Genomic DNA, 22,046 nt, shown 5'->3' on the forward strand with positions numbered 1-22,046 from the left:
TACTATTTTCCCTCAGGCAGCAGATGTATGAAGACTTCTGCCTGGAGGCTGATGATCTTAGCAGTTGTCACTAAGATCCAGAGCAGTTCCCACAGAATGGCTGAGGAGTACTTAAGAAACTTCAGTGTGAGGAACGTTTTTCATGCTATAAGCAGTGAGGTATGTTCAGTCTTTTTTTTTTTTTTTTTTCTGGAGAGACACTGGTATTTCAGAATTGGCTGACAGTATCCCCATGAGGGAAAGGGTAAGCAGTAATCCTAAGATATATAGAGGGGTGTTACTGAGCTTGCATATATGGGCTAAGAAAAAATGGTTGACACTGAGGTTTGAATGTTTGTGGGCAAACGTTTACACAACTGGGAGTGCTGATAACGTTTTTATGTGAGACGTTTTTCATGCTTATGAAAGGGTACACATGGCTTTCTTTTTGGCTTTATGAACCCACATGGCTAGTTTTTAGACCACTCTGGTGCGGTTCATTTGGGCTGAGAGACATCGAGTGAGATGGGCGGGGCCTATTTTCGCTCCTCAGTTGCGCAGTTTTTATCAGGCAAGCTCCAACTCCGGTGGGCCTTTGAACTGTATTGGGCCAAATCGAAGATTTAACCCTGTTTTTCAGACCCCTGAAGGCAGGTAGGCGCCACAGCAGGGCTGTGGCGAGGTGCAGGGGGTGTTTTTTATTGATATTAACGTTTTCTAATTATCCGTTTTTTCTAGTAAGGGTTTAGTGTTCCTTTCCTTGTGGGGCAAACTTAGCTGCATAGTTAGGATGCTTCTATCATAAAATTGGAACGCAGTTTTTTTTTTTTTTTTTTTTTTTTTTGTTTTTTGTTTTTTTTCTCTCAAAGGCGCAGTACCTTTTTTTTTTTTTTTTTTTTTTTCCACTAAATAAAGTGTTTTCAAGCCTTTTTGTGGTCATTACTAGCCTGTTTAACATGTCTGACATTGAGGAAAGCCTATGTTCCATATGTTTAGAAGCCATTGTGGAACCCCCACTTAAAATGTGTCCCTCATGCACTGAAAGGGCCTTAAATTGCAAAGAACATATTTTAGCAGATAAAAGTATATCGCAGGATGATTTTCAGTCGGAAGAGAATCAGGTTATGCCATCTAATTCTCCCCAAGTGTCACAACCTTTAACGCCCGCACAAGAGACGCCAAGTACTAGTGCGTCTAATTCTTTCACCCTACAAGATATGGCCTCAGTTATGTCTACTACCCTCAGAGTTTTTATCTAAACTGCCTGGGTTGCATGGGAAGCGCAGTAGGTCCGGTGTGAGAGTAAATGCTGAGCCCTCTGACGCTTTATTAGCCACCTCGTTGTACCCTCACAATGTTCTGAGTTGGGGGTGAGGGAATTGCTGTCTGAGGGAGAGCTTTCTGATTCAGGAAAGATGTTCCCTCAAACAGACTCGGATATGAGGGCTTTTAAGTTTAAGCTAGAACACCTCCGCTTGTTGCTCAGGGAGGTTTTAGCGACTCTGGATGATTGTGACCCTATTGTAATACCACCAAAGAAATTGTGTAAAATGGATAGATATCTAGAGGTTCCTGCTTAAACTAATGTTTTTCCGGTCCCTAAGAGGATTTCGGACATTGTTACTAACGAGTGGGATAGACCAGGTATTCCCTTTTCTCCCCCTCCTACTTTTTAAGAAAATGTTTCCCATATCTGACACCATTCGGGATTTGTGGCAAGGGAATGTGTTTCCGCAGGCCAGCATGGGTCATAGTGACGGACGCCAGCCTATTGGGCTGGGGTGCAGTCTGGAATTCCCTGAAAGCACAGGGTGTGTGGACTCAGGAGGAGGCTCTCCTTCCAATAAATATTCTAGAACTGAGAGCGATATTAAACGCGCCTCAGGCGTGGCCTCAGCTTGCTTCGGTAAGATTCTAGTCGGACAATATCACGACTGTAGCATATATCAATCAGGGGGAAAAAAGTTCTCTAGCGATGATAGAGGTTTCCAAAATAATTCGATGGGCAGAGACTCTTGCCATCTATCAGCAATCTATATCCCAGGAGTGGAGAACTGGGAAGTGGATATTCTAAGTCGTCAGACTTTTCATCCGGGGGAGTGGGAGCTTCATTCGGAGGTGTTTGCACAATTCATCATTGGGGCACACCAGAATTGGATCTGATGGCATCTCGTCAGAATGCCAAACTTCCTTGTTACGGGTCCAGATCAAGGGATCCCCAAGCAGTACTGATAGATGCTCTAGCAGTACCTTGGTCGTTCAACCTGGCTTATGTGTTTCCACCATTTCCTCTCCTTCCTCGTCTGATTGCCAGAATCAAACAGGAGAGGGCTTCAGTGATTTTGATAGCACCTGCGTAGCCACGCAGGACTTGGTATGCAGACCTGGTGGAAATGTCATCTCTACCACCGTGGACACTGCCACTGAGAAAGGACCTTCTCATTCAAGGTCCATTCCAGCATCCAAATCTAGTTTCTCTGCGGCTGACTGCCTGGAGATTGAACAATTTGATTTTATCTAAGCGGGGATTCTCTGAGTCGGTCATAGATACCTTGATTCAGGCTCAAAAGCCTGTCACTAGGAAAACTTACCATAAGATATGGCGTAAATATCTTTATTGGTGTGAATCCAAAGGCTACTCCATAAAGTAAGATCCGGATTCCTAGGATTTTGTCCTTTCTCCAAGAAGGATTGGAGAAAGGGTTATCGGCTAGTTCCGTAAAGGGACAGATCTGCTTTGTCAATTTTACTGCACAAGCGTCTGGCAGATGTACCAGACGTTCAGTCGTTTTGTCAGGCTTTGGTTAGAATTAAGTTTGTGTTTAAACCTGTTGCTCCGCCATGGAGTTTGAATTTAGTTCTTAAAGTTCTTCAAGGGGTTCTGTTTGAACCCATGCATTCCATAGATATTAAGCTTCTATCTTGGAAAGTTCTGTTTTTAGTTGCTATCTCTTTGGCTTGAAGAGTTTCTGAACTATCTGCATTGCAATGCGACTCTCCTTATCTTGCTTTCCATTCTGATAAGGTGTTTTTGCGTACCAAACCTGGATACCTTCCTAAGGTTGTTACTAATAAGAATATTAATCAGGAAATTGTTGTTCCTTCCCTGTGTCCTAATCCTTCCTCTGAGGAGCGTCTGTTGCACAACTTGGACGTGGTTCGTGCTTTGAAGTTTTACTTGCAAGCGACCAAAGATTTCCGTCAAACATCTTCTGTTTGTTGTCTATTCTGGAAAACACAGAGGTCTAAAAGTTACAGCTACCTCTTTCTTTCTTTTTGGATGAAAAGCATCATCCGTTTGGCATACGAGACTGCTGGATAGCAGCCTCCTGAAAGAATTACAGCTCACTCTACTAGAGCGGTGGCTTCCACATGGGCTTTTAAAAATGATGCTTCTGTTGAACAGACTTGTAAGGCTGCGACTTGGTCTTCGCTTCATACCTTTTCCAAATTTGATACTTTTGCTTCTTCGGAGGCTATTTTTGGGAGAAAAGTTCTTCTAGCAGTGGTGCCTTCTGTTTAGGCATCTGTCTTGTCCCTCCCGTTCATCCGTGTCCTGTAGCTTTGGTATTGTATCCCACAAGTAAAGGATGAATCCGTGGACTCGTCGTATCTTACAGAAGAAAAGTAAATTTATGCTTACCTGATTGATTTATTCTATGATAAGAGTCCACGGCCCGCCCTGTCACTTTAAGACGGATTATATTTTTTTGATTTAAAACTTCAATCACCTCTAACTTTTTTTAGTTTCTCCTTTTTTCTTCCTATACCCTCGGTCGAATGACTGGGGGGTGGAGTTAAGGGAGGAGCTATATAGACAACTCTGCTGTGGTGCTCTTTGCCACTTCCTGTTAGCAGGAGGATAATATCCCACAAGTAAAGGATGAATCCGTGGACTCGTCGTATCATAGAAGAAATCAATTTATCAGTTAAGCATAAATTTACTGTTTTGGTTTTGTTCAGTGCAATAATCATTAGTGTATCTCACTGAATTCTGAAATATCGCCTCTGGGTGTCTGAAATGATATTGTACTGTATTGGTTACTGCTGCACTTGCAGTGGTGGTTTAACTACTTGTTAGCCATAAATGTTATTTACAGAACTGAATCCTCACAGCATGGGAACTAAAATTTTGACTGTTGAGCGTGATTGGAATGACTGAAGGGTAGAATGGTGGTTTGCATTGTAGGCTTCACAAATCTCTGCACTAGACCCATTTTTTTTTTTTTGGATGCATATTAACTGTTGCTTGACAAATCCGCAAAAAAGCAGCCTGTCTGTGGAGGGTGCCTTCTCCATTCTAAGGAATCTTTCATTGTGGGTTTTATCTCTTTGCTGAAATTCAACTGAGACTCGTTTAACATTTTTCTGTGTTAAATCTTCCATTAAATCTTCCATACTGACTGTAGCGGAAGACCTGTAACAAAGACTTGTGCTTTTCTTTTTAAAAGCAATTGCTATACATTTTGGGTATTACAGCGTCCAGAAATTGTTTTCTGTAACAACTTGTGTTTTGAGTTCCTAGTTATATAGCATTTTTTGCAGGGTATTTAATTTATTTATGGTTTTATAAGCCGATATGACTTAACAGTACTGATATTCTAATAAGGATAAGATGGGCATTCTATTTATTTTACTTGACCCTGGGCCCTTCATCCCAAGACAGATTGGATATACTGGGTATGTGTTTAGAAAGTTCATGGGAGGTAGTTTGAAGTAATTCAAGGTTTAGAAAACTGATTAATTTTTGTTCCTGGTGTAAGTCTGAAAAGAAAAAACTGGTTTGTTCAGCATGAGGGAAAAGTTTTCAAATAACTGCATCTGCATATAATCTAAATGAGGGCATTTTAAAACCTGAATCTTGTTTTTCATTCTGTCATAATGGACTGCAACAAAATTCTGATAATTGTTACTGTTATTTGAAGTTTCCAGATCCCCCTCCTATTAGGATAATTGAAGTTAATCAGTGACTCTTGTCTTACTAGTTTATGTATGCATAAATATCCCCCCCATGTATGGATTTATGAATAAAACAGAGCAACAACATATTGAATCACTATTCGGTGTGCTCAAAAAACAGTTTGTGGTTAAAGAACCAGTATTGTTAGCCTGATCATTCTTTAGGTTTCTGGAGTATAGTGCTCTTCAGATGTGTTACAATAGACAAAAACCAGAGTAAATTCTTCTTCTTTTGCAGCAAATCCTTTTCTGTACCAAAGAAATGGTGATGGAGAAGCCAAGTCCCCTGCTTGTAGGGCGGGAGTTCGTGAGACAGTATTACACACTTCTAAACAAAGCTCCAGACTTTTTGCACAGGTAATATAAATAAATAAAATTAATGCAAATTTCAATAGTTACTTCTTGCCACACAATGGAACTATATATGTATTTGACTATAAACTATGAGCCAATTCTAAATTAGGTTGATCATCTGACATTATAAGTAGTCTATGTTCCTGAAGTGGAATAAAAGTTTATGATTTTACGGTCTGTAGACCATGAGTTTATACATTTTGTATTTAACGTGCCCATAAAAACTGAAGAAGCTTAAAGTGATAGTAAATCCTAGAAACGCTAGGATTTACCAGCACAACAAATAAACTAGTTTTTCAGTCATGTATAAAATACTTCATGCTGAAAGTTCCTTTTTGTCTGTAGTGTTCGTTGCGCTTAGCGCCTCAGGCCACCCATAGCAGAACACTATTTTTCAGTGAGGTGACGTTTCCACCTCTTAGCCAATAGCTGTGCGAGCCAGTTGGTATTGTGCCAGATAGCTAGCATGCTATTTACTAAGATCACCTCAGTGATAAAATAGCGTTCTGCTCTGGGCGGCCCGAGGAGCTCAGTGTGGCGAACGCTGCAGACAAAGGAACTTTGAGCAAGAAATATTTTATGCTTCATGATTGAAAGTCCCTGTTTGTTGCATTGGTAAATCCTAGCATTTTGCAAACTCTAGGATTTACTATCCCTTTAATCAGATTTTGAGGCCTACTAAGGGATTTAGATTTGTAAAATAAGTTAAAAGGACATTAAACTTCACTATTTTTTAGATTGAGAAACCCATTTTACTGTTTAATAAACTTGCTTTGTTCTCTTGGTATTCTTTATTGAAGTAGTGGCAATGCACTACTGGGAGCTAGCTGGTAATTGGTTGCTGCACAAGTATACCGCCTGTCATTGGCTCACCTGATGTGTTCAGCTACATCTCAGCAGTTGCAATGCTTCTCCTGAGTCGTGTTTGTTTACAAAAAAGCTAATTAAATATAAGTAAATTGAAGAGTTGTTTAAAATGACTTAATTGATCCATTGAAATTTAGTTTTGGCTTTATTGTCCCTTTTAGACCAAAGTAAAATTTACAAGAACCACGATGCCTCTGATTTGTTAAACTTTGTGGGAAAGATTCATTAAAGTGAAAGTAAATCCTAGCGTTTTACAAACGCTAGGATTTACTATTGAAACAAAGGGGACTTTCATTCATGAAGTATGAACGTCACCTCATATCCATATTTTTTTTTTTTTTTTGCCGTGGGCTACTGTACAAGGGTAAAAACGGCGACCAATTGAATAAAATAAAGGCGTTTTCTACATGAAGTATCTTATACTTCATGAATGAAAGTGCCCTTTATTTGTTTAAATAGTAAATCCTAGCGTTTGTAAAACGCTAGGATTTACTTTCACTTTAACTGTGAAAATGTCTTTGCCACTGTGGCTTAAACCTTTGCAAATTATTTGATCTTTCTTGTGTGCATTTTGTTTTAGGTTTTATGGAAGAAATTCTTCGTATGTTCATGGGGGACTGGATGCTAGTGGGAAGCCCCAGGATGCAGTTTATGGCCAAGCAGTATGTATAAAACAAGTACAATTATTAAGCCAACATTTTTATCATTTGAAGCATAAAAAAATACTAGTGTCACTTCAAAGTAGTGTTGTGTGTGTGTTGTGTTTTTTTTTTTTTTTTTTTTTTTTTTTTTTTTTTTTTAAATTTTATTTACAATAAGAAATGATTCACTGTTTTGTAGACTAGCCTGCCAAATAAAATGCTTTAAACTTTTAAATAGTTGTTTTGCTAGCAAAAATTACATTGCTTTGCTGTCCAGGAACTCAACTCTTTGAAAAACCTTATTGGCTTTGGCTAGGGGTATATATGAATGGGCTCTTGCCCATAACAAGCAGTGTATATTCAAGGGGGCAATGGGGGAAACTGCAATCCTTTTAGGGAGAGAATTCAAAATTGAAATGTGCATGGCTTTAATCCAGTATGCATGCTTTAACTTTTACTAGAAGCTTTTCTTGCTATGTCTTAATGCTAAGTTTTACTGTGCACTTAGAATATGTACATATACATTGTGCACCCTCCTTCAAATGCTGCACTGGCTTAGAGCCATCGGTGAATATGCAAACTGATTAATTGGTGACACTATGGTTTATGAGCAGCCATGTTTGGGTGTAGCGGCATGAGGCATATAAACATGTTTTGTGCACAGTGAAAGCTATTGCTGAAACCATAACTGTTACTAGAAGGGTTTCTGTTTATACTTGGGTACAGGAAGAAAGCTGGAGTTCATTTTAAGTGTGTTTTAAATTTAGAGTTTAAGATGAGGAACGTCCAGAGGTGTCCATAACATGTGGTATACTTCCTGCCACCAGGTGTAGGTCAGCAACCCTCACAAGCTTTTTATTCCTCTACTCCCTCTCCAGCTCTTGGCTTCCGAGGTGTAAAATTATTGAGGTGCTCTGCATTCAAGATTTTTTTCTTAATTATTGGGACTTGAGAACCTATACTCTTCCTGTTTCACTCAAAGAAGATTCAAAAGACATAAGTGTTGAGGGTGAAAAGCGATACCTCCTTATGACATGTCAATACTCGCTGACAAATCAGCCATAACTGCCCTTTGTTGCAGGCTGAGGGACAAGGTCCCCAAGACGCCAAAGGGGTTACAGGTATATCTGCTAATATCCTCTGCAGTATCTTTACTTGCACTGGATGGGCTCTCTACTGCATCAGCATTCTGCAAGTGAGAGAGGCCCCAGCAAGCTGGTAATATCAGTGGAGGGGTTTCTGCAGTCAAGGTAAGTGACTCAGACACCACATATAGCCCAAGAACTATCACTGGTACTTTATTTCATAGGTACTACATAGGACTATGCAATTTAAAACAATGATTAATCACTGCAATTTTAAAAAGCTAGAGTATGTAATTTCTCTTGTAAGGTGTATCCAGTCCACGGGTTCATCCATTACTTGTGGGATATTCTTTCCCAACAGGAAGTTGCAAGAGGACACCCACAGCAGAGCTGTCTATATAGCTCCTCCCCTAACTGCCACCCCCAGTCATTCTCTTGCAACTCTCGACAAGAAAGGAAGTATCAAGAGATATGTGGTGACTTAGTGTAGTTTTACCTTCAAGAGTTTGTTATTTTTAAACGGTACCGGCATTGTACTGATTTACTCTCAGGCAGAAATTGGAAGAATTCTGCCTGGAGGTTTGATGATCTTAGCGGTTTGTAACTAAGGTCCATTGCTGTTCTCACACATAACTGAAGAATATGGGAAAACTTCAGTTGGGGGAACGGTCTGCAGATTATCTGCTTTGAGGTATGTTCAGTATTTTTATTTCTAGAGAGATGAATAAGTTCTAGAAAATGCTGACAGAGCCTTGTGTTTTTGAGGTAAGCCTGATGCAGTGATTTAACAGCAACTGGGATCATGCTTACAAAACAGGGCAATATTCATGTTAATACTCATATTACTTGGTGACAAAACGTTTACATGATTTCATAAATAGGACGTTTTTTCTTTGAGGGAGATAAGTCTTTATTTGGGGCCTAGTTTCCACATGGCTAGTCATACTCCTAGGAGTATTTTCTTAAGGCCCTTCTAACATCCAGTACATGGTGGGAGGGGCCTATTTTAGCACTCTAACAGCGCAGTTTTAATTCAGACTGACATCCAGCTTCCCTAGAGGAGTCCTCTGGCATCTGATGACCATTTCAAAGGGGTTATTTCTGCACAAAATCGTATTTGAGGGCAGGTAGGAGCCTCAGCAGAGCTGTTGCAAGGTGCTCTATAGACTTTACGTTTAACGTTTTTCAATCTGGTTTGGGGGCCTAAGGGGTTAATCATCCATTTGCAAGTGGGTGCAATGCTGCTTTAGTCCCTTACACACACTGTAAAAATTTCAAAGACTTAACTATATTTCTACACTATTTTGCAGTTTAAGTGTTAGTTTTTTTTTCTCTTAAAGGCACAGTAACGTTTTTGTTTACTTGCTGTTTCACCTTTTATTAAAGTGTTTTCCAAGCTTGCTTGTCTCATTACTAGTCTGTTAAACATGTCTGACATAGAGGAAACTCCTTGTTCAATATGTTTTGAAGCCATGGTGGAACCCCCTCTTAGAATGTGTACCAAATGTACTGATATTTCCTAAACAAATTTCTCAGGGTCCCATCCTTCAAGATGGAGACTATCCGAACCATCCTCCCTATGATCCAGGAGGGTCAATATATGACTACCGTGGACTTAAAGGATGCTTATCTCCACATTAAGATTCACAGAGATCATCATCAGTTCCTCAGGTTAGCCTTCTTAGACAGGCATTACCAGTTTGTAGCTCTTCCCTTCCCTAAGGCCACGGGGCATAACAGTGGCTCCTTACCTAGACATTCTGATACAGGCGTTGACTTTTCAAATCGCCAAGTCCCATACGGACATTGTTCTGGCCTTTCTGAGGTCTCACGGGTGGAAGGTGAACGAAGAGTTCTCTCTCCCCTCTCACAAGAGTTTCCTTCCTAGGAACACTGATAGATTCAGTAGAAATTAAAAAAATTTCTGACAGATTTCAGGTTATCAAAGCTTCTAACTTCCTGCCGTGCTCTTCATTCCACTTCTCGGCTGTCAGTGGCTCAGTGTATGGAAGTGATCGGCCTAATGGTAGCGGCAATGGACATAGTTCCGTTTGCCCGCCTACATCTCAGACCACTGCAACTTTGCATGCTCAATCAGTGGAATGGGGATTACACAGATTTGTCCCCTCTGCTAAATCTGGATCAAGAGACCAGGGATTCTCTTCTCTGGTGGTTCTCGGGTCCATCTCTCCAGGGGAATGAGTTTCCGCAGGCCAGAGTGGACTATAGTGACGACAGATGCCAGCCTTCTGGGCTGGGGCGCGGTCTGGAAATCCCTGAAGGCTCAGGGTTCGTGGACTCGGGAGGAAGCCCTCCTTCCGATAAACATTCTGGAACTGAGAGCGATATTCAATGCTCTTCAGGCTTGGCCTCAACTAGCTGCGGTCAGGTTCATCAGATTTCAGTCGGACAATATCACGACTGTAGCTTATATCAACCATCAGGGGGGAACAAGAAGCCCCCTGGCAATGTTGGAGGTTTCAAAGATAATTCTATGGGCAGAGGTTCACTCTTGCCATCTCTCGGCTATCCATATCCCAGGAGTAGAAAACTGGGAGGCGGATTTTCTAAGTCGGCAGACTTTTTTCATCCGGGGGAGTGGGAGCTCCATCCGGAGGTATTTGCCAAGCTGATTCAACTATGGGGCAAACCAGAACTGGATCTGATGGCGTCTCGTCAGAACGCCAAGCTTCCTTGTTACGGGTCCAGTTCAAGGGATCCCCAGGCAGCGCTGATAGATGCTCTAGCAGTGCCCTGGTCCTTCAGCCTGGCTTATGTGTTCCCACCATTTCCTCTCCTCCTTTGTCTTATTGCCAAGATCAAGCAGGAGAGAGCTTCAGTGATTTTGATAGCACCTGCGTGGCCACGCAGGACTTGGTATGCAGATCTGGTGGACATGTCATCCCTTCCACCATGGACTCTGCCGCTGAGGCAGGACCTTCTACTCCAAGGTCCTTTCAAACATTCAAATCTAATTTCTCTGCGACTGCCTGGAGATTGAAAGCTTGATTTTATCATAACGTGGCTTCTCAGAGTCGGTCATTGATACCTTAATTCAGGCTCGAATGCCTGTCACCAGGAAAATCTATCATAAGATATGGTGTAAATATCTTCATTGGTGTGAATCCAAGGGTTACTCATGGAGTAAAGTCAGGATTCCTAGGATATTATCCTTTCTCCAAGGATTGGAGAAGGGATTGTCAGCTAGTTCCTTAAAGGGACAGATTTCTGCTCTGTCCTTCTGCACAAGCGTCTGGCAGATGTTCCAGACGTTCAGGCGTTTTGTCAGGCTTTAGTTAGAATCAAGTCTGTGTTTAAACCTGTTGCTCTGCCATGGAGTTTAAATTTAGTTCTTAAAGTTCTTCAAGGGGTTCCGTTTGAACCTCTGCATTCCATAGATATCAAGCTTTTATCTTGGAAGAGTTTCAGAGTTATCTGCCTTACAGTGTGATTCCCCTTATCTGATCTTCCATGCAGATAATGTAGTTTTGCATACCAAACCTGGGTTTCTTCCTAAGGTGGTATCTAATAAGAATATCAATCAGGAGATTGTTGTTCCGTCACTGTGTCCTAATCCTTCTTTAAAGAAGGAAAGTCTATTACACAATCTTGACTTGGTTCGTGCTTTGACGAAAATCATTAGTAGCTTTTAAATAAAACTTTAAACATCTGCATTGTTTGTTTGTTGTCTACTCTGGACAGAGGAGAGGCCAAAAGGCTTTGGCATCTTCTCTTTCTTTTTGGCTGAGAAGCATAATCCGTTTAGCTTATGAGACTGCTGGCCAGCAGCCTCCTGAAAGAATTACAGCTCATTCCACTAGAGCGGTAGCTTCCACATGGGCTTTTAAAAATGAGGCCTCTTAACAGATTTGTAAGGCGGCGAATTGGTCTTCGCTTCACTTTTTTCTAAATTCTACACTATTTATTTATTTATTTTTATATATATATATATATATATATATATTGCACCGATACTAGTATCGGTATTAGGGTTGCACCGATACCAAGTATTTGCATGAGTACTTGTACTCATGCAAATGCACCGATACTTAAACCGATACCTCCAATTCCTACCCATACGCCATCTTGTGGCATTTTTCAAACTGCATGTTCCCATTTCATTTTAAGCTGGAGTGGAGACTTAACTAAAATTGTTCTGCCAATACAAATTGCGGTTATTTGTATTGTACATCAGAGCAATCATTCAGACAAACCCCTGAAGTACTGGGCAGTTAATAAACTGAGATTTAATGGCCCAAAAATATCTTTCTAACCCCTGCAGTAGTGTGAAAAGTGAAAGACTGTTCAGCTTAGCGCCAAACGTCCTTGCTGTTAGCAGAAACAGACTTATAGCTGAACATGCAGAGATGCTTCTGTTCCTTAAGAACTTTCCACTAACTTTTGAAAAAAATATTCTAATTGCTAGATTTCCTGTTATACTACTAGTTCTCCTCTTGCACAATTATTCTCAAAACATACTGTTGAGGAACAACCTTAGCCAGGGCTGGACTGGGACTAAAAAGCAGCCCTGGAAAAATATGAAGACCAGCCCTATTTTCTGTTGAGTCAGTAGAATGCAAATGCCCCATTTCTTTCATGTAATTAGCAAGAGTCCATGAGCTAGTGACGTATGGTATATACATTCCTACCAGGAGGGGCAAAGTTTCCCAAACCTCAAAATGCCTATAAATACACCCCTCACCACACCCACAAATCAGTTTTACAAACTTTGCCTCCTATGGAGGTGGATGGGCGGAATCCAGCTCTTGTCTAGTTTCTGCGGTTCATATCCCAGGTATAGACAATTGGGAAGCGGATTATCTCAGTCGCCAAACGTTACATCCGGGCGAATGGTCTCTTCACCCAGAGGTATTTCTTCAGATTGTTCAAATGTGGGGACTTCCAGAAATAGATCTGATGGCTTCTCATCTAAACAAGAAACTTCCCAGGTATCTGTCCAGATCCAGGGATCCTCAAGCGGAAGCAGTGGATGCATTGTCACTTCCTTGGAAGTATCATCCTGCCTATATCTTTCCGCCTCTAGTTCTTCTTCCAAGAGTAATCTCCAAGATTCTCAAGGAATGCTCGTTTGTTCTGCTGGTGGCTCCAGCATGGCCTCACATGTTTTGGTATGCGGATCTTGTCCGGATGGCCTCTTGCCAACCGTGGACTCTTCCGTTAAGAGCAGACCTTCTGTCGCAAGGTCCTTTTTTCCATCAGGATCTCAAATCCTTAAATTTAAAGGTATGGAGATTGAACTCTTGATTCTTAGTCAGAGGTTTCTCTGACTCTGTGATTAATACTATGTTACAGGCTTGTAAATCTGTATCTAGGAAGATATATTATCGAGTCTGGAAGACTTACATTTCTTGGTGTCTTTCTCATTATTTTTCCTGGCATTCTTTTAGAATTCCGAGAATTTTACAGTTTCTTCAGGATGGTTTGGATAAAGGTTTGTCTGCAAGTTCCTTGAAAGGACAAATCTCTGCTCTTTCTGTTCTTTTTCACAGAAAGATTGCTAATCTTCCTGATATTCATTGTTTTGTACAAGCTTGGGTTCGTATAAAACCTGTCATTAAGTCAATTTCTCCTCCTTGGAGTTTGAATTTGGTTCTGGGGGCTCTTCAAGCTCCTCCGTTTGAACCTATGCATTCGCTGGACATTAAATTACTTTCTTGGAAAGTTTTTTGTTTCTTTTGGCCATCTCTTCTGCTAGAAGAGTTTCTGAATTATCTGCTCGCTCTTGTGAGTCTCCTTTTCTGATTTTTCATCAGGATAAGGCGGTGTTGCGAACTTCTTTTAAATTTTTACCTAAGGTTGTGCATTCTAACATTAGTAGAGAAATTGTGGTTCCTTCATTATGTCCTAATCCTAAGAATTCTAAGGAGAGATCATTGCATTCTTTGGATGTAGTTAGAGCTTTGAAATATTATGTTGAAGCTACTAAGAATTTCCGAAAGACTTCTAGTCTATTTGTTATCTTTTCCGGTTCTAGGAAAGGTCAGAAGGCCTCTGCCATTTCTTTGGCATCTTGGTTGAAATTCATCATGCTTATGCCGAGTCGGGTAAAACTCCGCCTCAAAGGATTACAGCTCATTCTACTAGGTCAGTTTCTACTTCCTGGGCGTTTAGGAATGAAGCTTCGGTTGATCAGATTTGCAAAGCAGCAACTTGGTGGTCTTTGCATACTTTTACTAAATTCTACCATTTTTATGTTTTTTTCTTCTTCTGAAGCAGTTTTTGGTAGGAAAGTACTTCAGGCAGCTGTTTCAGTTTGATTCTTCTGCTTATAATTTCAGTTTTTTTCATTATAAGATTTAAACTTTATTTTGGGTGTGGATTATTTTCAGCGGAATTGGCTGTCTTTATTTTATCCCTCCCTCTCTAGTGACTCTTGCGTGGAAGATCCACATCTTGGGTAGTCATTATCCCATACGTCACTAGCTCATGGACTCTTACTAATTACATGAAAGAAAACATAATTTATGTAAGAACTTACCTGATAAATTCATTTCTTTCATATTAGCAAGAGTCCATGAGGCCCACCCTTTTTGGTGGTGGTTATGATTTTTGTATAAAGCACAATTATTCCAATTCCTTATTTTATATGCTTTCGCACTTTTGTCTTATCACCCCACTTCTTGGCTATGCGTTAAACTGATTTGTGGGTGTGGTGAGGGGTGTATTTATAGGCATTTTGAAGTTTGGGAAACTTTGCCCCTCCTGGTAGGAATGTATATCCCATACGTCACTAGCTCATGGACTCTTGCTAATATGAAAGAAATGAATTTATCAGGTAAGTTCTTACATAAATTATGTTTTTTCTCAAAGGGGATTACTGGGATACTCCTTCCTCAATATTTTCAGAATTAAATTATATTACTTTGTATTAAGTACAAATGGCAGATTGATGAGTTATATAGGCACCCTACAACCCAATTGCATCAAGTAATCTCCCCTTTAAATTGTAGCTTTCCAGCCCTAGCTGCTGCATCTGTTTATTGTTATTATTAAAATGTTATTGTAATATTTTTATTTATAAACATGTTCTGTAAACTTTGTGACAACAAGCACATAAAACTTTTATTATTTCAAAATGTCTTTTGAGATACAGTTCATAATTATAAAGAAGTGATCTTAAATCATTACACACATACACACACACACACACACACACACACACACACACACACACACACACACACACACACACACACACACACCTTGGAGCCTCAGACGCAAGCCTGATAGGTTGGGGGCGCTGTTTTTGAATTCTGGAGGGAGCAGGGAGTGTGGTCTTAGGAGCAGAGGTTACCTTTCAGCATTCTAGAACTTTGTGCAATCCTTGGGCCACTTAATTCTTGGCCCCTTCACAAGCAGGAAAATAATTTTGTTGTCCGTCACAGCTGTAGCATACATCAATCAGGGTAGGACACTAAAGTTCCCTTGCCATGCAAGAAGTTTCTCGCATTCTGTGTTAGAGTGCTGTGGGTTTCCTCTGCCCATTGGCTATTTACATTCTGGGAGTGAACAACTGGGAAGCAGATTAATTAAGCAGTCAGTACATCCAGGAGAATGGCCTCATTAACACATGTTTGATCAGTTAGTCCATAGATGGTGTCTTCGAGGAATGAGCTGAACCGCAAACTTCTGGTTTATTGCGCAAGGTCAAGAGCTCAAATGATCGATGCTCTAGTCTGTCCTTGAAACTCTCAACTGGCCTATCTATTCCCCCCCCCCCCCCATTTTTTTTTCTTCTTCCAAGAGTTATTGCAAGAATCAAACTGTAATTGGCTTCAGTAATTCTCATAGCTCCGGCATGCCCACGCAGAACTTCGTATGTGTAACTCATCCAGATATTACACTTCCTCTCAGGGAAGATTTGTCTCAAGGCCCATAACACCTGTTGAGCAGAAGATTTAACCTTTTTTAAGTTTTTGAAATCTTATTTTCTTTTGTGTTCATCTAGAGGTTTTTCTTGGAAATCATTTAGAATTCTTCAGTTTCTCCAGTAAAAACAATTTGGATGTTGTCAGAGCTTTATAATTTTATCTTCAGGCGGCTAAAGATTTCCTTAATATAAGGAGAGTCCACGCCTTCATTCCTTACTGTTGGAACATACTGAACGGTCCACCAGGAGGAGGCAAAGACACCCCAGCCAAAGGCTTAAATACCTCTCCCACTTTCCCCATCTCCCAGTCATTCTTTGCCTTTCGTCACAGGAGGATGGCAGAGAAGTGTCAGAAGATTTTCGGAGTTGTTCCTCAGGAGTGGTATATGCGCTTCGATATGGGACTGGAGTTTTAAGTAGTCTTGTTAGCCTCTGTGAGAGCATTGACGAAAGTTAGTCTTGAGATGCAGGGAGAGTCTTCCTGCGAACCCATTCAGACTACCTTCTAACAGCTCCTTAAGCAACTAGTGTTGATTAGTTTCACTGTCTGCTTTTTCTTCATTCAAGTCCATGTCAGGAGTGATGCTACAAGACTGTCACACTTGGGAGGCTGTGTTTCTGTTTCACAGCATGGATTCTGGTAAGATCATTTCAATTTTTACTTATGTTGAAACCGGGTCACAGTGTGGCTCCTTTTATCTTAATAGAATCATGGGTTAATATCTCCTGAGGGAGGTTATTGAACAGTGGGGATTAATTGAATGTGATACTTTGATTTTATGCTGCTTTATGTGTGAGATTTTGTTTAGGCTTATAGACTGTTATGGGGTAATGAAACATACAGGTTTTTACTTTCACTTTGAACGATGCACAGCTTGTAGCTTGGCGTGCTTTCTCATAGCAGGGGCGGTCCTGCCGTGTGCACCTCGTGATTGGGTGTGGTCACACTTTCGTTTTTCTCTTTCCTGACTTAGCTAGCTGTCGCAGAAGACTCTTGTTTCTCTGTTTGCCTGGGTCTAGGAGGTGGTGAGTGCCCCAGTCATTAAGTATAAAGGTGCCATTTTGTGAGAAATAAAGATAATCTATTCTGTGTCCTACTGCGCAAGCTATGGAGGATTCTGATATGCTTCAGGGTACTACTTCTATCCCGAATAGTAATACCCATCTATATTATGAGGAGGCCTTGGTATGCCTGCCCTCTCAACTATGTTCCATATGCATCAACAAGGTTATTATGTCTAAGAAGGTTAACCCCTTTAGTACTACTGAGCTGTCCACCTCTGAGGATTTGTCGTCCCATGAGGTGCATACCCATCGGTCATCTCCTTTGTCACATGCAGCTTCCCGTAGCACGCCTTATCCTCCGTCTGGAGGGAGCCTTTTACCACCGGACTTTACCGCGCAGTTAAATACGGCGGTGTCTGAGGCTCTTGGTGCTTTACCTTGCCCTGCCAAGTGAAAGGTTAAACATAGCTCTCTGGTTCAAGGGACAACCAGTGATTTACTAAACTTGTCGTCTGCCTTTCAAGTATCCCAGGATGGGTCACACTGAGTCTTCAGAGGGTGAAATTTCTGAATCGGAGTCTGCTACCTCTAGGCCTCCGGCTGCGGAGGAGCCAGCCTTTAGATTTTAAAATTAAACACTTACGTTTTCTTCTAAAAGAGGTTCTGTCGACATTAGAGGTTCCAGAGGCCAAGTTGCCTGCTTAACCTTTGATCCCTAAATTAGAGTGTACAAGGACAGGGTAGCGCCGCTAACTTTTCCTGTACCTGTAATGTTATGCGCCTGAATGCGAAGATCTGGTTTCACAGTAAAAACCCGTATGGCGCTCTGGCTGAAGTCCTTGTCTGCGGACATGACTTCTATTTTCAGACTTCTCTCCCTCCCTTTTAAGGGAAATAATTTATTTGGTCCAGGCCTGGACTCTTATCTCCACGGTTACAGGGGGCAAGGGTGCCTTCCTACCACAGGATAAAAAACAAATCTAAGGGACAAGGATCTAATTTTCATTCTGAAAAGTCCCAACATCAGCAGTCCTCTAAGCCTGAGCAAACCAAGAGCACTTGGAAGCCAGCTCAATCTTGGAATAAATTCAGAGCAGAAGCCCACCGAGAAGTCGGCATGAAGGGGCAGCCCCCTATCTGGCGCTGGATCGTGTAGGGGGCAAACTGTCGCTGTTTTCAGACTCTTGGTTCAGGAATGTGCAGGATCCGTGGGTCCTGGAGGTCATAGCTCAGGGATACAAGATGGGTTTCAAATCTGATCCAACCAAGGGCAGATTTCTCCTCTCAAGTCTGTCTTCAAAACCAGAAAAGAGGGAAGCCTTTCTGGTGTGCGTGCGGGATCTGTCCTCCTTTTAGGGGTCATTGTCCCGGTCCCTATTGCAGAAAGAGGTTTTGGGATACTATTCAAACCTGATCGTGGTCCCAAAGAAGGAGGGAATTTTCTGCCCGATTCTGGACCTAAAGTTTTTAAACAAGTTTCTAAATGTCCCCTCGTTCAAGATAGAGACAATACAGTCCATACTACTATAGATCAAGGATGCCTACCTTCACGTTCCAATCCACAGGGACCAGTTTCTAAGGTTTGCGTTCCTGGATCAGCACTTCTAGTTCATTGCACTTCCGTTTGGTCTAGCTACTGCTCCAAGAATCTCTACAAAGGGTTCTAGGGGTTCTCCTGGCTGTCGCCAGAACCCAAGGTAGAGCAGTAGCCCCCTACTTGGATGACATTCTGGTTCAAGCCCCATCCTTTGGTCTAGCGGAGGACCATTCGTCATCTCTTCTCTTCTTTGATCACATGGATGAAAGATAAATCTAGAAGAGAGTTCTTATTCCAAGCACCAGGGTAGAATTCCTGGGTACTATAATAGACTCTTCTAACTTTTTCCTTCACCAGTTAGAATGATGCAGGCTATGTATTGGACCTACTACCCAAAAATATATATGCTGATATATCAGGCACACTGAGGAAATTCCTGTTTAATCTCCAAATCCTGGCAGTATTAAATATAAAGTTAAAGGTAAAATTTCCCAAACGGTCACGAACTATGTAAAAAAAAAAAAGTGAACAGAAAGCAAATTCACTGTAACTTGACAGCGTATTCAAATCTATTTGCTTATACATATGTAAATATCTATTTGTATACTTTACTGAGTCGTAACTCAAAAGTAAGGTGCCCGTCAAAACCTTTTCTCCTATTATATTCAGGAGGATATATAGTGTGAAACCAAACAATTTAATAAAGGCAGCTGTATGAAAATTGCTGCAAATGACATACTCACTCTGTGTGACAATGGGGGTTAGACAGCTACGATGGTTCAAGGCGTCCTTGTTTCCTGGGAGCTGGAAAAAGCTCTCTGGAGACCTGTAAAACCGCAGTCACACCGCTAGTCTTCGTTCCTCCCCCCAGCTCCGGGCGAGCAGATTGTTTGGACGCGTCACTGGTCACGTGGCATAGCAGATTACCAAACTGCTGAATCACTTGTTTCCTTGATGCTTGCTCCAAAAGGGATTCAAAATCGGACCGGGAGAAATTTATTTTTTTACCTATCCATGTTTGATAGTGCTTTTTAACTTAATGGTTTGTATAAAGCATGTGTATATACTTTCTAAGGGATTCTGGACTTTTCTTGAATATTTCTGACCAGAGACGTTGCAAGCTAGCTTCGACATGTCTTGCCCTCCGGATCTCCTTAAGGCCATCTGTGGCTCAGTGTATGGAGGTAATTGGTCTCACGGTGTCCAGCATGGACATAATTCCCTTTTGCCAGGTTCCGTCAGACCATTACAGCTGTACATGCTGAGACTGTTGAACGGCGATCATTTGGATCTGTCTCAACAGATTTCCCTGGACAGCCGGTCGAGAGAATCACTCTTGGTGGCTTTGTCCAGATCATCTATCCCAAGGGACATCCTTTCTAAGAACATCCTGGGAGATTGTGACTACGGATTTGAGTCTCAGGATGGGGAGCTGTTTGTGGTGCCAAGAAGGCACAGGGCCTGTGGTCTCAGGAGGAATGCTCCCTCACAATCAACATTCTGGAACTTTGAGCAATCTACAATGCTTTGAAGACTTGGCCTCTTCTGGGTCCGTCCTGGTTTATCAGATTCCAATCAGACAATATAACCTTGGTGGCTTGCATCAACCATCCGTGGGGAACGAGAAGTTCCCTAGCAATGAGGGAAGTATCTTGTATTCTGGAGTGGGCGGAGGCCCTCAGCTGTTTGCTGTCAGCCATCCACATTCCGGGTGTGGACAACTGGGAAGTGGATTTTCTCCTCAGACAATCCTTTCATCCAGGGTAATGGTCTCTCCATCCCGAAGTGTTTGTGGAGATATGCAGCAGGTGGGGGATGCCGGAAATAGATCTCATGGCGTCTCATCTCAATACCAAGCTACCCAGATATGGATAGAGTTCCAGGGATCCTCAGGCGGAGCTGATAGATGCATTAGCAGTGCCTTGGAGGTTCAGTCTAATCTACCTCCTTTTTTTTTTTTTTTTTTTTGGCCCTTACCACTCCTTTCTCGGGTAGTGGCTCGCATCTAGCAGGAGTAGGCATCAGAAATACAGATTTCTCCATCGTGGCCGCAAATGACATAATTCGCGGATCTATTGAGGATATCATCTTCTCCATGGAAGTTACCTTGTCGCAGGGATCTGCTGGAACAGGTTCCTTTTTGTTCATTAAAATCTAGATTCTCTGAGGCTGACTGCGTGGAGATTCAACGCTTAGTCCTAGACAAGAGGTTTTTCTGAGAGAGTGATTGATGCACTCATTTAAGCTCGTAAGCTGGTTATTCGTCTCATCTGTCATAAGATGTGGAGAACATACTTATTCTGGTGTGAAAAGCGTGGATTTCTTTGGCATAAGGTTAAGGTTGCCAGGATTCTATTTTTTTTTCTCCAGGATGGACTGGAGAAGGGTCTTTTGGCCAGTTCCCTGAGGGGACAGATTTCTGCCTTGTCTGTTTTACTACACAAGAGGCTTCCAGATGTTCAGCCTTTTGTTATGGCTCTGATTAGGATCAAAGTTTTGCAATGGGCTCCGTTTGAGCCAATGCATGAAATTGACATTAAGTTGATGTCCTGGAAGGTTCTTTTTCTACTGGCTATTACTTCTGCATGCAGAGTATCTGAAATGGCCACCTTGCAATGTGAGCCTCTTTATCTGGTGTTCCATTTGGATAACGCTGTCCTACATACTAATTTAGGGTTTCTCCCTAAAGTAGTGTCAGACTGCAACATCAATCAAGAGATTGTGGTCCCTTTGTGTTATAATCCTCCTTCGAAGGAACGTTTACTTCATAATTTGGAAATGGTTCTTGCATTGAAGTTTTATCTTCAGGCTACTAAGGATTTTAGACCAACTTCTTCCTTGTTTGTGGCCTATTCTGGGAAGTGTAAGGGTCAGAAGGTCTCTTAGACTTCCTTATCTTTTTGGTTATGGAATGTTATCCACTTAGCTTATGAGACAGCGGGACATAGACCTCCTCAGACAATTACGGCTCATTCTACTAGAGCAGTGGCTTCCTCTTAGGCCTTTAAGAACGAGACCTCTGGATCAGATTTGTAAGGTGCTACCTGGTCCTCCTTACACACTTTATCTAAATTTTACAAGTTTGATGTTTTTGCTTTTAGCTGAAGCAGCCTTTGGGAGAGAGGTTTTGCAGGCTGTGGTGCCCTCGGATTAGGATCCGCCTTTTTTTTTTTTTTTTTTTTTTTTTTTGTTTATTTTATTTAAATTCTTTTTATTGAGTAGAGACTGTAAATAAACAACATCAATGACATGGCATAGAAAAAAACATTGAAACTTATAGAAATCTTACAGATAATGCATAAAAATACAGACTCTGAATTTTCTTAAGGAGGGGGGAGAGAAAAAGAAAAGAGAAAAAAAAAATAAAAAAAAAAAAAAAAAAAATGGGTAAGTGTATTATTAACAGGGTATAATTGAAAAATTTCAATTAACAACAATTTACGTTCACACGTGTGTCCAATCTCAGAGGGTGAGTTAAATTATTTGTAGCTGTGGGTGTTATCTTCCAGAATTTAATATATTTCAGCCAAACTATATCCTCGTTTTGCCGGTATTTTTGTTGCTGTGCTAAAGGGAATGTGTATTTTTAATATATTCATCCCATATTGCTTGAAGCATTATGAAGCTTTCCGTACTTCCCTTTTTATATAGAGAGTATTCCTCTAGTTCTAACAACTCAGTGACTTTGTCCCTCCACTTTGCTATTGTAGGCACCTCTTTTTGTTTCC

The 22,046-nt window shown here is 41.3% G+C and overlaps 1 protein-coding gene across 1 annotated transcript in view; it reads left to right on the forward strand.

The window, feature by feature from the left end:
- The window catches only part of G3BP2 (G3BP stress granule assembly factor 2), a 106,338-nt gene that overhangs the window by 14,547 nt on the left and 69,745 nt on the right, over window positions 1-22,046 (forward strand). The window contains 2 exon segments of the mRNA XM_053703307.1: window positions 5,177-5,295; window positions 6,740-6,821. Of these exon segments, the coding sequence (XP_053559282.1) occupies window positions 5,201-5,295; window positions 6,740-6,821 (177 nt within the window). The 5' untranslated portion in view covers window positions 5,177-5,200.

Source organism: Bombina bombina, chromosome 2 (genome assembly GCF_027579735.1).
Source record: "Bombina bombina isolate aBomBom1 chromosome 2, aBomBom1.pri, whole genome shotgun sequence".
NCBI lineage: Eukaryota > Metazoa > Chordata > Amphibia > Anura > Bombinatoridae > Bombina > Bombina bombina.